The 13,600-nt window shown below is 45.6% G+C and overlaps 1 protein-coding gene across 1 annotated transcript in view; it reads left to right on the forward strand.

Moving 5' to 3' along the window:
• The window catches only part of AOAH (acyloxyacyl hydrolase), a gene marked incomplete at its 5' end in the record, with an annotated part of 47,995 nt that overhangs the window by 29,614 nt on the left and 4,781 nt on the right, over positions 1-13,600 (forward strand). The window contains 5 exons of the mRNA XM_010168896.1: positions 4,073-4,245; positions 7,150-7,208; positions 7,288-7,347; positions 8,919-9,015; positions 12,639-12,715. Of these exons, the coding sequence (XP_010167198.1) occupies positions 4,073-4,245; positions 7,150-7,208; positions 7,288-7,347; positions 8,919-9,015; positions 12,639-12,715 (466 nt within the window). The remainder of the gene's footprint in view (positions 1-4,072; positions 4,246-7,149; positions 7,209-7,287; positions 7,348-8,918; positions 9,016-12,638; positions 12,716-13,600) is intronic.

Below are 13,600 nucleotides of genomic sequence, written 5' to 3' on the forward strand. Positions count from 1 at the left end.
GCATGGCGTGTCTGCTAACCCACTGGCCCTATGGGCCAATGGCCCAAACCCCAGGCATTGTCCTGGTTTTTAGCTGGAACAGAGCTGGGTTTCACTTCCAGCAACAAAAATGCAGACACTGGGATGTTCTCAGCGTCTCTCTAGTAACAAATCCCATATTGCAACCAAAACACAGCGCTATTCCAGCTACTAAAAAGAAACCCAGCTCTGTCCCAGCTAAAAACCAGGACAGGCATGGGACAGTACGTGGCTGGAAAGCAGATGGATGGCTGAAACACTGTCTGGGGGGATATTTATTTAGGTTGATGTCTCAGGAGGAGGACATGGCAGGCTAGGAGCACGAACCCCGTGCAGAAGGAGGGTGGAGAGCTGTGTTTGGGCTATGCCAGACCCTGTTAGAAGGGACCGGCAGAGGTATCTGTGGCAGAGAGCTGGAGAAGCTTTGCACAGATTTCATGAGGCTGTCTGGTCCCTTGGGGTTATATGTGTACACAGCTAGAGTACCCGTGCTGTTAGGACATCCAGGAGCTGTGTGCACATCCAAAGATATTACTGCGTATTTGTGTCTTGTAGGGGGGCAGGGAGGTCTCCCTAAAATACCCAGATCCAATGCAGCAAGAATCCTGATGTTAACATCCATTTGCTACACTCTGACGCAATGAACCACGGCCAGCATCAGCTTCCAGAGGTCCCAGGTGGGCAGGGGATCTCACTGTCTCCCAGGGGCACCATGTGAGGGTACCACAATAACCCCAAATGCTCACCCAGGCAGCCTGAACTCCTTATGGCAGAGCCCAAAACCACCATGCCTACAAGATGGCTTGCTTCTCGGTCAGTTTTAATATCACAGCCTGGCACAGAAAGCAAAAGTGAAGAAATGCCCTGAAATACCTGCATGACTTCAGCGCAGAATGACAAGAGCAAGTGTAGTTAGGAATGTCACATTAATTTCAGCTCACACTGACGTGTTTACTTGTGGTAGAGGCCTTACATCAGAGCAGTATTTTGAACTCAGGTGCTGCAACACCTGTAGGCAAAATGAAGTAATTTAATGGCAAAAACAGTCTTATCTCAAAAATATCTTCCTTGGGTGCCTGTCACAGGGATAAGCCTGAATCTTAATGCTGTTTTTCAGTTCTCCCTAACCAGAAAGTCTCCAATGCTTCAGCAGCACACACTGCATTAAGATAAATTTCTAGGCCCAGGGAACTCATCGAATTACTATTCAGTGTGCAAAATGCAGCCCACTGAAGAATCCTAAATCCTTGCTAGGGAATGTGGTTTTCCCACACGGGACTCGGCATCCTTCCACTGCTGAGCACAGACATTTCTAATGCCCCCAGACAGAACAACAACGCTTTTGAAAGCTTCTGCTCCTATGGTGTTCACTGCCAAGAAATCCTACCTGCTTCCCCAGCAGCTCACTCAGCACCGCAAGCATCACGCTTGCCCTTCTCTTATCCCTGGGGTAAGAGATTAAAGGACTTTCCCAGGGAAAGGACCTGGATGGAGGCTCCTGGTTACTAAGTGGATCGCTTCTCTACTAGCTCAGGAGGAGAAAATATGGGAACTGCTAAAAAAGTAATGATGGACATTAGTGCAACCTTATGTACTACTTGGAAAGATGTCCTCTGTCTTTCTTCTTGAGCAATGAGATCAGCTCCTCAGTGGGCGGTGAGCTGAGCTGCACCACCAAGGCAGGGCCAAAAACATCAAGAGAACCTGCTTCCCAAGGGGCATGGTCCATGCCATGCATGGCCACACATGTTGATGTGGCTCTAAATCCTGGATATGCTACTCTTGCTGCTGTTTCTGGGGGGTCATTTAAGAGTTTAAGTTGCAAATACACATCTTTATTGTCTTTCCTAATTCAAGAAAGCAACTTAAGGATTTACATGCTCTGACTGTTGTGCCCCAGGCGGGGCCCAGGCCACTCTGGAGCTGCCTGGGCTTTGTGGAAGCATGCAATGGTATCCTTCTTTCCATCCCACTGACTCTTCCCTCTGAGAGAGGGCAACGGGACATCTCTGGACAACAGGAGGCTTTTCCCCAGAGCTGGCCCTGCTCTGCCTTCCGGGTGTTGCTGGAGCAGCGCCCCACAGAGCTGGGATCTCCCCCACGACAGAGATCCATGGATCCTCTCTTGCTGGGATGGGACAGCCTCCTCAGGGAAGTGTTCACCACTTGCTCATAGCCCCTGTTAGAGCCACGTGCACCATGAGAGCAGAGCAATAGCTCTCCAGCTTTTGGAGCTCTCCAGGGGAGCAGGTGAAGATTTTTTCTGTAACAAAGTGGTTGTTTTAATAACGGAACTAGAACAGTCTTCTCTAGGCACCCTGGGGTGCTTCTGCTTGTTTGTTTTTCTTATATAACTTGAAATTTATTTCAACTTCAGGATTTTATTTTTTCCCACCCTGTAGATAAATGCAAGAGGGGAAGGATAAACCTGAGCCTTGGACTCTGGCTTGAAGAGGTTCAGGCCTGTCAGTGAGCCACAAAACACGGGCATTCAGTCCACGTGGGACACTGACACAGCTCCTGTACCTTAATGAACATTTCTGAGGACTATTTTATCTTAAATACCTCCTCCATCCAGTCTCCCACATTTGTCCAGACCCCTCGCTGCCCTCCTGCAGAGCTGGAGTAAGAGGCGTACGATGTGTGAGAGACAAAGCTACCTTAGATATTCCTACCTGGCATAATCAAAGAGCATGTTGATTGTAAGCTATGCACAGCAAGCCATGGGGAGAGAAGCCCTTCTTTCACCCATCTGTAGGGCATCCCTCACCCTGAAGCCATGTATGTGGGGCAGCACCATTTCCCCTTGTTCAGATCTGAACCGTGGAGGCTCTTAACCAGGTGCAGCAGCACCCTACATCCTCTTAGGGCAATGGATCCTTTTCCTGCTGAACATTAGATCAGTCAAATGTCAGTCACGGACCGGAGTTTGATAAGTAGCCAAGGGCAGTGTCTTTGCAGTCACCAAAAACAATGTGGACTTTTAAGGACTACAGCTAGGCAAGTTCCTGGGTTTATATCAAGTGGCGTCAGATGCTCTGCAACAGCTACAGAGAACGAGGTGCTGGGGTTACCAGAGCAGTTTTACACAGATTTTTTTAACAACACAGGAAATCAGTGTGGTCACTGTCTGCTTCATGGCCCTGATTTGCCTCTAAATAAAGACAAAGTCATTTGCAAAGTATGGAACAAAACCAGCAGGAGAGCTAAGGCTTTTTTTCTTTGTAGACGTGCGCTGGGCCTGGCTAGGATAGAGTTAAATTTCTTCATAGCAACTCCTGTGGTGCTGTGGTTTAGATTTTTGACCAAAACAATGCTGATATAACACTCTTTTTCAGCTGTGTTTGCACAGCCTTGGGGGTCTTCTCTGTTTCTCACTCTGCCCCCAGAGTAAATAGATTAGGGGTGCAAAAGAGGTTGGGAGGGGACATAACCAGGCAGATGACCGAAAGGATAGTCTGTGCCATGGAATGTCATGGTCAGCAATAAAAAGGGAGAGGAGGGGGTTTTAGAAGGGTTAGCCATCTTTTGCTCAGGACCAGGCTGGGCATCATTCTGCTCATGGGAGGTGCTGAGTGATTGCCTTTGCATCCCTGCTTTTGTTTGCTTTTGCTCTTCTACTTCTCCTTCACTTCCTGAACAATAACTTTTTTTTTTCCCTCTTGACCCCTGAGTTTTCTTGCTTTTACTCTTCCTTTGCTCTTCCCCCATCTCACCGGGGGGTGAGGGGGAAGTGAGCGAGAGGCTGTGTGATGCTTAGCTGCCCACCGGGGTTAACCCACAACAGGAGGCCACTCTATAAAAAAGGGATGCATCTGTCTGTTTTTAGCAGGGAGAAGGGTTACACCGAGGGAGGTTTCTATATCACTTCAGATTTTGGCAATAACAATGAGAAACTAAAACACATAGCATCATTTTTATAAGTTGGGGGGGTTTTTTTAGCTAACTTAATGTGGAAGAATAGCAAATAAGAAAATTCCACTGCTTCAGGTGCCTTTTGGGAGGTACAGTTTTACCTGACACGATGTCCTGTTGGCATCCTCTTCTCCTGCAGGAACCGTGACACACTGGCTCACATGACTACACCCAAACAAATGTTCTCCAACGTGGTGCAAGCTCTGCGATACCTGGACTCTCGTCTTCCAAACGGCAGCCATGTGATTTTAACAGGCTTGGTAGATGGCCGCTTCCTCTGGGATAACCTGCACGACAGATACCATCCTCTAGGTAAATATGAGATGTTGTGGGGCCCTCCTGGTTATCTGCTTGCTCATGTTGCCTTCTCTCCCTAAATAATTTGTGAATCCATTGGCAATCATCTCAAGCAAACACGACAGAGTGGAGGACATCTGAGGAATATGAGACAGATATTGGCTGCGCAGTAGAAGCAGGAGAGCCAGCTTACCATCCCCAGTTGAGGACAAGGTGGCTAGCAGGCAGATCCCTAACCTGCCTGGTCCTCACCCAAGCCTCAGCCTTGTCCCAGAATTGTGACCAGCCTGACTACACTTCATCCTGATTGTTGTTACAGGTGGAGCTGGAGATTTGGTGAACACCTCCACTCACTGACTGGTGGATGTCTTGCTAAAACTGGATGTGGGCCAGGATAGAAGATTAAGTCAGGGGATTGTGAAAGACTAGTTAGATATTAGAGAAATAAATTTTCCACAAGGGCTGGGTGCCTGCCACCTCCTACCCTACCTACAGGTTGAAACCTCACACCATGCACAGGCATGTTTTGGGGCGTTTTCTCAGAGTGCCATTGCCGCAAGGTGCTTTGGGGCAGTGTTGTCAGAGGTTTGAAGGTTGCCTTTGGGAACCTCTCATCTCAGAGCATGCATGAAACTGTACATCTGACCATCAAAGGACCACTTGCTCCTTGGCTTCATCCTGTGCCAAGCAGCAAGGAGGAACATCATCACAGGAGGCTGCATCCACACTCAATCATGTGTGATGGCCTTGGTTAGTCTGATGGTCATGTCCCTGGGGTCAGTGCAGAAACATTTCCCTGGGGACATGGGAGGTTGTAGAGTGGGGAAGCTTGGAAGGTGGTTGCAGAACCCCTTCTCTACAAATTCACACCAGGCTGCAGTGGATAAAGAAAGTGAAATATTTTATGCAGGTAGCAAAGAAATAAAAAAAGGTGAAGTAAGTCTCTCATTCTCCAGTCAGATGTGTGTACAAGGAACCATCGTGTCCATTCTGCTGTCAAATTTTAGACCAAAAGCATGTCCTTCTTCTTATTTGGGTAAAGGAAGCAATCTTTCATCTGAACAAGTGGAAAGTTGTTGTCATCTTAGTTCTCATCAGCACAGAGAGAGAGAGAAACCAAATCACATCATTAAAATTGTAGATTACAACGTCTAATTATTTTGGCAAGCACTGGGTGCTAGAGTTTCAGCAGCCTCTGTGCCGTGGTATCCCCAAGGTTCCCCAATCACTGTCAGAGGACCCACAGCTTCTGCATTATCTACTACAGGTTATTTTACTCCTCAAAAGTACTTTCCTCCTCTCAGGAAGTCTGAGGTTTCCATTTCTCCATATCTATTCCTGATATCTTGTTACATTTTTCTCTAATAAGCACTAGGCTGCTATCAAGTGAAAGCAGAAAAGAGAAGAAAAAAGAAAAAAGAAAAAAGAAAAAAGAAAAAAGAAAAAAGAAAAAAGAAAAAAGAAAAAAGAAAAAAGAAAAAAGAAAAAAGAAAAAAGAAAAAAGAAAAAAGAAAAAAGAAAAAAGAAAAAAGAAAAAAGAAAAAAGAAAAAAGAAAAAAGAAAAAAGAAAAAAGAAAAAAGAAAAAAGAAAAAAGAAAAAAGAAAAAAGAAAAAAGAAAAAAGAAAAAAGAAAAATTTTGTTCCTTTCAGGGCAGGCAGAGCCTGTGATAATTCTTTTTTTTTTTTGTCACATAAATGCATTTCTTCCCTTGAGTGCATGTTTATCACAGGGACTGTTCCTCTACTGAATATCTAATTATCAGAGGCAACACACAGCCTTTTTTGGCACAAGCCAAATCAGGAATGATGAGCTGTAGGACCAATTGGAAATTTTTCAGAGGAGCTGATTTGCTTTGGAAGGACCCAATTAATCCTAAGCAACAGGTTTTGGAGCAAGAGATCACTTCTGGTAGATCCTCTGATGGGTTGCGAGCAGGTTTCCCCACTTGGCTGCCAGTCAGGCACAACCAGACACTGGTCTGGTTTTCTGCTGAATCCCTGGTGCCCCTGACAGCCCATCCCAGGGCCTGATGCTTTCAGGCTACATGGGTCTGGGACATCCCCAATATCCAGAAGTGACACTAGAACTTTGAGCTCCCCATCTTTTGCTCCTGGGGCAGCTGATACTGCTGCTGGGTGATGGGCAGCCATGAGATATAGGCAGGAATCACACCTATATCAGGGAGCTGCTGCAAAGCAACCTGAGGACCCCATTTCACTTGGGAGAGATCATACCTTGCAGCTCCCAAAACAACAACAAAAAACTTCATATTTCGGCACAGCAAAAATAACGAAGCCTGACGGGATGATCGATGTGCTACGAGCTCAAAGAACTGAGTGGCCATTTCATTCCCATCTTGGTTGTAGCTACCAAAGAAGCAAAAAGGTTGAGAAAAGGGGTAATTTTCTCAGCAAGCCAGGCTATTGCGTAGCACAGTGAGTTTTAGGGAATGTCAGCTGGGTGTTTGACTTGGTGTTTGAATTTGCTCACCCACACAAGCATATCTTCTCCCCTCCATGACAGCAAAATTGTTCCTCCCTTTCAAGGCTAACCTCTTCGAGGTAAATGTGAAGCTCAGAGCATACACAGTCACCTCCAAGCTTCCCTTTGGCTTTGCAACCCCTGTGTTTGTTTGGAGGGTGAGAGACACGTTAATGGATAAAATATCAGATTGTCACATCACAGGCTGTGATGACTAACCCCACGTGAGATGAATCACCCATTGAAGGCTGGAGAGGGATGTCCAAGAGGTCCATGCCACCTCTGTTCCATCCCTGCTCTGGGAGTGGGGGGGTAACTGGGAGGGTTGTTGGGGTTCTCAGGGTGTCTCTCCCCACTGAGGGGTCTAATGCAGACCTACAAAATGAAGCTACATTTGGCCATCAGACACATGAAGTTTCCCTCTTGGTGCTTTGCAGGGCAGCTGAACAGGGACATCACGTACAGACAACTCTATTCTTTCCTTGACTGCCTCCAGGTAAGGTCTCTGGCTATAACTTCTGAGCCCCAACTTTCCTCTCAGTCCACTGCTAAATCCCTGCTCCCCATCCTGCCAGGTGAGCCCCTGCAGCGGCTGGCTGACCTCCAATGAGACCCTCAGGAATTTGACCTCAGAGGTAAGTCTTGATGAGGCTGCAACAGGACCCCCCTCTCTTGCACAGACACTCTTCCAGTTTGTCCCTGAGCCAGAGGATACAAGCCTAACATCTCAAAGGCAAGGCATCAACACACTTTTTACTTCCAAAGGTGGGGAGAAGATGTGGAAACATCTGTACCCATCCTTTCAAACATCTCTCAGGCAGCATGGTTAAGGGATTTGTAAATGGATTGCCTTTCCAACCTCTCAGCTGCCCAAATTTATTCTCAAGGGATGCCAAGGTTCATGTTCTCTAAGGAAAAATCATACCTGATTGATAAGAAGGAAAAGGCTTGTCACTCAAGTAGCCCTGGGTATGAAAAGCCAAGTGTGTGGATCTTGCTGGCAGCAGGAGCAGATGCCCAGAGGACGAGCTTTACCTTGTCTTCATTTGGGATTTGTGCTAATCTTCCTCAGACACATTTCTGTGGACTTAATCACCAGATGGTGTGACCAAGGACCATCCAGGCTGAGCGCAGGAACAGCAACAGACGGAACAGAGATGTCTTAAAACTCACCCTAAAAATCTGGTTGCAGAAGTGAATGTCACATCATATCAGCCACTGATTCCCTTATGGTACAAGCTGATTTTTAATCCCAGCACCCTCCTGCAGCCACGTCAAAGAGCCGGTAACCAAATATCATCAAAGGTGGCATCTCTGCCTGTAGTTGTATTAATATTTTCACTCACTAAACAAAAAAAATATGGCCTTAATTTCACCAAGGCTGACATATGTGTTTCATTTTATGCCCTGTCCCTCTTGACTTCAGAGAAGGCAATTAAGCACATCCCTAAATCTTTGCAGGATTGCAGCTTATATATTGGTACCAACAATACAGAACGTGCAGTACACGGAACTTCTGGCCATGAACAATTCATATGTCTGCAGGGGATGAATTAATCTTCTTTCTGAGCCCCTGTCTGAAACCAATTGTCTATGTTATTACCCAAACTGCACAATTTAAATATTTTAGGAGATCCTGATGTCTTTTATGGCTGTAGAAATCACACTGACTATATCAGTTAGGTAGATACTCATAATTTACTCTGCTGAAAGTGAGGGCAGAATTTGGTCTGGATAGATCAGTGTTAACACTCACAACACAGCAGCAGCAAGGAGAATGGGAAAGGAGAACATTTGTCCCCTAGAAAAATTTCAGTTTTCTTTAAGAGGAATGAAAATGACTGGGCTGCCACTCAGCAAGAGGCCTCCGAAACTGAGAAATTCAGAATATTTATATAGGTGTAGAGACACTACTAAGAGGTCTCCAGGAAAATAACCATATGCTGTATTAAACTTATTGCATCAGCTGAGGCCTCAGCGTAACCTGCCGTGATGTATTGCACGGTGGGTTGGGTGGCCCAAAGGCTGGTGGTGCTCATGCAAGTCCATGTTATGATGAAGAACCCTCGTTTCACCTCCTTTCCCCCAAGATAAAAGGGCAATGTTAGCTTTCAAATTCCTGGCTGTGCATCGGTGACAAAAGCTGACTCCATGCAAAGCAGCGTGAGCAGCAATGAATCATCATTCAACCGCTTGGTTTTTGCAGAGAGCTTTACAACTTTCCAATGTCCTGGAAGAAATAGCGAGATCTGAGAAATTTGCCAACTTTGATATTTTCTACATGGATTTCCCACTGAGACAAAGTAAGTTGCTATTTTCCTGTCTTTCTCATGAAGCATTTAGTGAAGTACTGAGCTGCTAATGTGCTCCTCATATTTTAGCTCCATACTGGGAGAAGGGCAGCATAGCCAGCCACCTTAGGTGACTCTGCTGGCAGGGCTGGGACCAAGGGGGGACCCTTAATGCCACCTCCTGGTGTCCCTGCTTGGTGTAACCATGGACCTTTGGCAAGATGAGACCCCATCACCAGCCTCTGAGCCACAACCTCCCTGCTGCTCCCAGCTGCTGGCACCCAAAACCCCAGTGCACACCACAATGGCCATTTGCACTTGGTGGCAGGGACTATTGGTGATGAGGTGACAGGAACAGCAGATGAGCTTCTGCTAAAAATCATAGAATGGTTTAGGTTGGAAGGGACCTTAAAGATTGTCCAGTTCCAACCCCCCTGCCATCAGCAGGGACACCTTCCACTAGACCAGGTTGCTCAAAGCCTCATCCAACCTGGCCTTGAACACTTCCAGGGAGGAGCAGCCACAGCTTCTCTGGGCAACCTGTTCCAGTGTCTCACCACCCTCACAGTGAAGAATTTCTTTCTAATATCTCATCTAAATCCACTCTCCTCCAGTTTATCCACTCTTCTCCAGTTTAAAGCCATTAACCCTTGTTCTATCACTACCTACCCTTGTAAAAAGTACATCCCCAGCCTTCCTGTAGGTCCCCTTCAGGTACATATCTCCTGCTTATCTACTGAAGCTTCTCAGGCTGGTGAAGAAAAGAAAAGACATCTCAAACCTACCTACCAGCGTCCATAAGATTTGGTTTTATTTTTTATTATTGCTTTTATAGAGGGTCATCTAGGCTGGAGATGACATATCTGCAATGGTGAAGGTGGTCTTCATGAGCTGTAGTGTACTACATCACTGACTGGGCTTCACATTGCCTCCTCTGGAATGAGCAGTGCCTCAGGAAGGAGAACTTTTTCTCAGCCAGTTTTCCTGCCTGAATAACACAGCCACTCTCTCTTAACTCGCTGTTTTCAAAAATAGAAGTATTTCTCCCAGGATGAACTGCCTTCTTTCATATGTTCCCTTAAGCACCTGCACACTACTGTAACTTTTGACTTGAAGAGTTTATAAAACTCATCCTTCTGTGATCTTAAGTGGCATTAGGCAAGTACATTAATTAAATCACTTCCTTCTGCAACTGACACTTTGAAAAAAAAAAAATGGGAACCAGAAACTATGCCTCATTACCATGAGCATGAGTGGCTGGTGTCCTTGCAGAGCTGGGGACAGACTCCTGACCCCAGATCCCTCTCAGGAGAAGCACCCTGGCAACACTTCAAAGCATACATCTCAAACACTCCTCTCCATCAGTGCCTGGCTGTCCTTGGAAGCACGAAGCTGCCAAGGCACCTGAGATTATTGCAAAGATCTCATTTGCAGCCAAATCTTATCAAAATTCACAAACTTATTTTATCCTACACGCCCCAATTCAAGAAGCTGATTCTGGGCCTCATGCAGACCATACAGAGGAAGAGGAAGAGGAAGAGGAAGAGGAAGAGGAGAGGAGAGGAGAGGAGAGGAGAGGAGAGGAAGTCTTTCCTTTATCTCAGAGAGGTGGGCTCCACTGTCAAGTTCAATATTGTAGCACAGAGTTTCATTTTGTCCAAGCCTCTTTGTGGTTTTTGCCTCAGCTACTTAATATTTAACAAGTCATTAGAATTTGGAACAAACTACCTGCTGGGTAGGCAAATTACTTTAATAAGTTAAATGACTAACTTTAGGTAATTTATTTGCTTTCACAAAAAAAACCATCTAATATAATTTGCTGCTCTTGATTACATGGCATTAAATAAATGAGGTAAACAAAATCACACATGCACATACAAATATCAGCTCTGAAAGACACTTTGCAAAGTGGAGCAGCCCTTTTGCAGCCCTGGAGGCAACAATTTGAGCTTCCCATCAGGAAAGCTGTCAGTTCGTGAGTGTGCTCAAAAGCCAGCTAAGGCTGTTGACCTACTTTTCTGGTCTCTTTCTGAAGCAAGTGCAAAGCCTCCCTTAAACTCTCCAGACACAAATATTTAGCCATGGTTGCACACTGTGATGAGTACATTGATTTTAGGCTGGCCTGGGCATATATATACATAGCAGCTCCCAGCTTTCTTGGAGTAAAATTTGAGTATACTAGCATTTATTCCAGCTCAGATGTTGCCTTTGGCTGAAGAACTTAGTAGTTCCTTTCAGAAGTGGTGCAATAAATAAGGGGATAGGGGCTGCTTGTTTGGGCTTTTTCTTGGTGTGGATGGGAGCAAGCTCTGGTCTAGTCTAGTCAAGGCAATAGGCACTTTTAAGACAATTTTTGGACATACTCTGTTGGTGGGTGTTTGTTCAACTGTCCTAGGATTTTTGTAGGTCAGGTATAATGGTCTAAATTCACCTATCTTGATATAAACTTTACTTATCTTACTGATTCCTCTGCTATTTCTAGCACTGGAACAGTAGTCCCTCTACAAAGCAAAACAGAATACACAGCCTCGTACTCAACATACAATATCATGTACAAGGAGTTAGAGAAGTTCACTCTATACATCTATAGGTGCATTTTGTGGAGTAATCTAATGGGAATGTATGTTGTGCCCAACATATTTCAGATCTGAAAGAAAGCTCCAAGCCTTGTGTCTTGAAACAGGTTACTTTGGGTGCTGACTCAAGCATCTCAAGTAGGTTTCTATAATCAAAGAGGGAATATCACCCTTCTGTGAATTCAAAGTTAGTATGGGGACCCAGACATCACTTTTTTCGACCCAACAAACTTTGGAGCCCAACAAACAGCGATGAGTCTAGGTCAAAACTGTGGTGCTTGAATGGCAGACATTTTCCTCCTGACACGATGCCTGCATAATGCTATGAAGAATTCTTAATCTGTCATCATAAAAGGAATTATTGAGTTTACAGTCTGTTAATGCCATATCTACTAGTCCCATGTTTGATCACTGCACAGCCCTTTTGAAGAGAGAAAGCTTTTTTACTCCTCTAATGGCCCTGGGGCTTAGAGCACAACATCATTTGCAGTGAATGTCATGCTTATGTAACTCAAAAGGTTATTTGGTTGGAGTTGAAAAAGACCACTCAGAAGAGAAGTAACTGAAAATGACAGTCTATTCCTGCAGACATCAGCCCACGTGAATATTATGTTGCCATCTCTTTCTCTGAAAAGCAACATTTTCTTTATCTCTTTGGTGGGTTCTTTTTTTTGCATGAGCGAAGATGCAGCTAAAATGGGAAATGCAAAAGTATTAAATCAGTATTAAATAATTTACAGCTTTACTTGCCACAGCATCCATCTTAGTTGGGAGGGAAAGTGAATTGTTTTATGATCATTTATGTTCAAAGCTTTTCCTTGCATAAATATCACAGAGGAAAAAAAATTAATAACAATAAAGGCTTAAATACTGCCCCGAGGAGAGGGGATTGTACTGAATATTGGCTCTGACAACTGTGTATGAATTATCAGAATCTTCACGCAGAGCTGTTGTGTGCTTAAAAATAGGGATGGCTCTTTGAGGAAGAGGGGGGTACAGATCTGAGTGGGCACAGAGGTGCTCCCCGGTGGTAACCCCTCTGCTCTACGTTGTTTGCAGCGGCTGAGGAGTGGCAGAAGATGGGAGGCCAGCCCTGGCAGCTGATCGAACCAGTTGATGGCTTCCATCCCAGCCAGGTAAAAACCAAGGCCTGGGAGGGAGATGGGATGCCAGCACCCACCACTGCCCGAGGCACCCGCTCGGCATGTCCTGGGGATGCAGGTTTGGAGGATTCCTCTTTTGAAACAGATCACAGAATACCAGGTTGGAAGGGACCTCGAGATCACCTGGTCCAACCTTGTTTGGCAAAAGCACAATATTGGCTTTAACCCCAAAGCTGAGATCTCCATTTCAGCCACCTGCCCTCTGCTCTAACTCCTGCAAGGTCTTCTGCTGCTCTCCTTCACTTATTGACCAGTACCCTGGCTAAACAGGTCTCGAGCCACAAAACCAGATCCTTGCCACGTAGTCTGGCTACCAGCTTGCTCGAACACACACAGGAGCTTTGCAGGACCAGGGCAGTGATGCAGCACTGGGAAAACCCAAGAAACCCCCTCTAGCCCTACCCCTGTCCTGCAGCCTCCAAGGCCATGAGGTTCCCTGTACAGCTTTCTTTTTGAAGCTCTACATTTAAATTGATTTATGCTCTACAGCCACATATTATGAAGAAGCTTTCTCCCTCTTGCTTGGCCTCCAAGGACAGGTGGCAGGGCAAGGTTTACAGTCAGAAATAAATGAAAAGGAAGGAGAAGCAGCTGCTCCACTGTAAGTCCTTGCTTGGGTTCAATAACCTACTGTGGGGTTGCCTGGTTGCCTTCATATTCACTTCAAAGTAGTTTTTTTCTGACTCTGTGAAACACGTGGAGAGGGCATGTTCTGCCATCAGTTACAAACAAAGCCAATTAGCTTGCTATGCACTAGCTTCAGATTTCAAACAGGTACGCAAACCAAAGCAGCAGCCAAGATTCCCCAGACCATGCTGAGAAAACCTGTGCACAAACTGAAACCCCACGTTCAGCCTG

This window comes from Antrostomus carolinensis, unplaced genomic scaffold (assembly GCF_000700745.2).
Source record: "Antrostomus carolinensis isolate BGI_N321 unplaced genomic scaffold, ASM70074v2 scaffold10525, whole genome shotgun sequence".
NCBI lineage: Eukaryota > Metazoa > Chordata > Aves > Caprimulgiformes > Caprimulgidae > Antrostomus > Antrostomus carolinensis.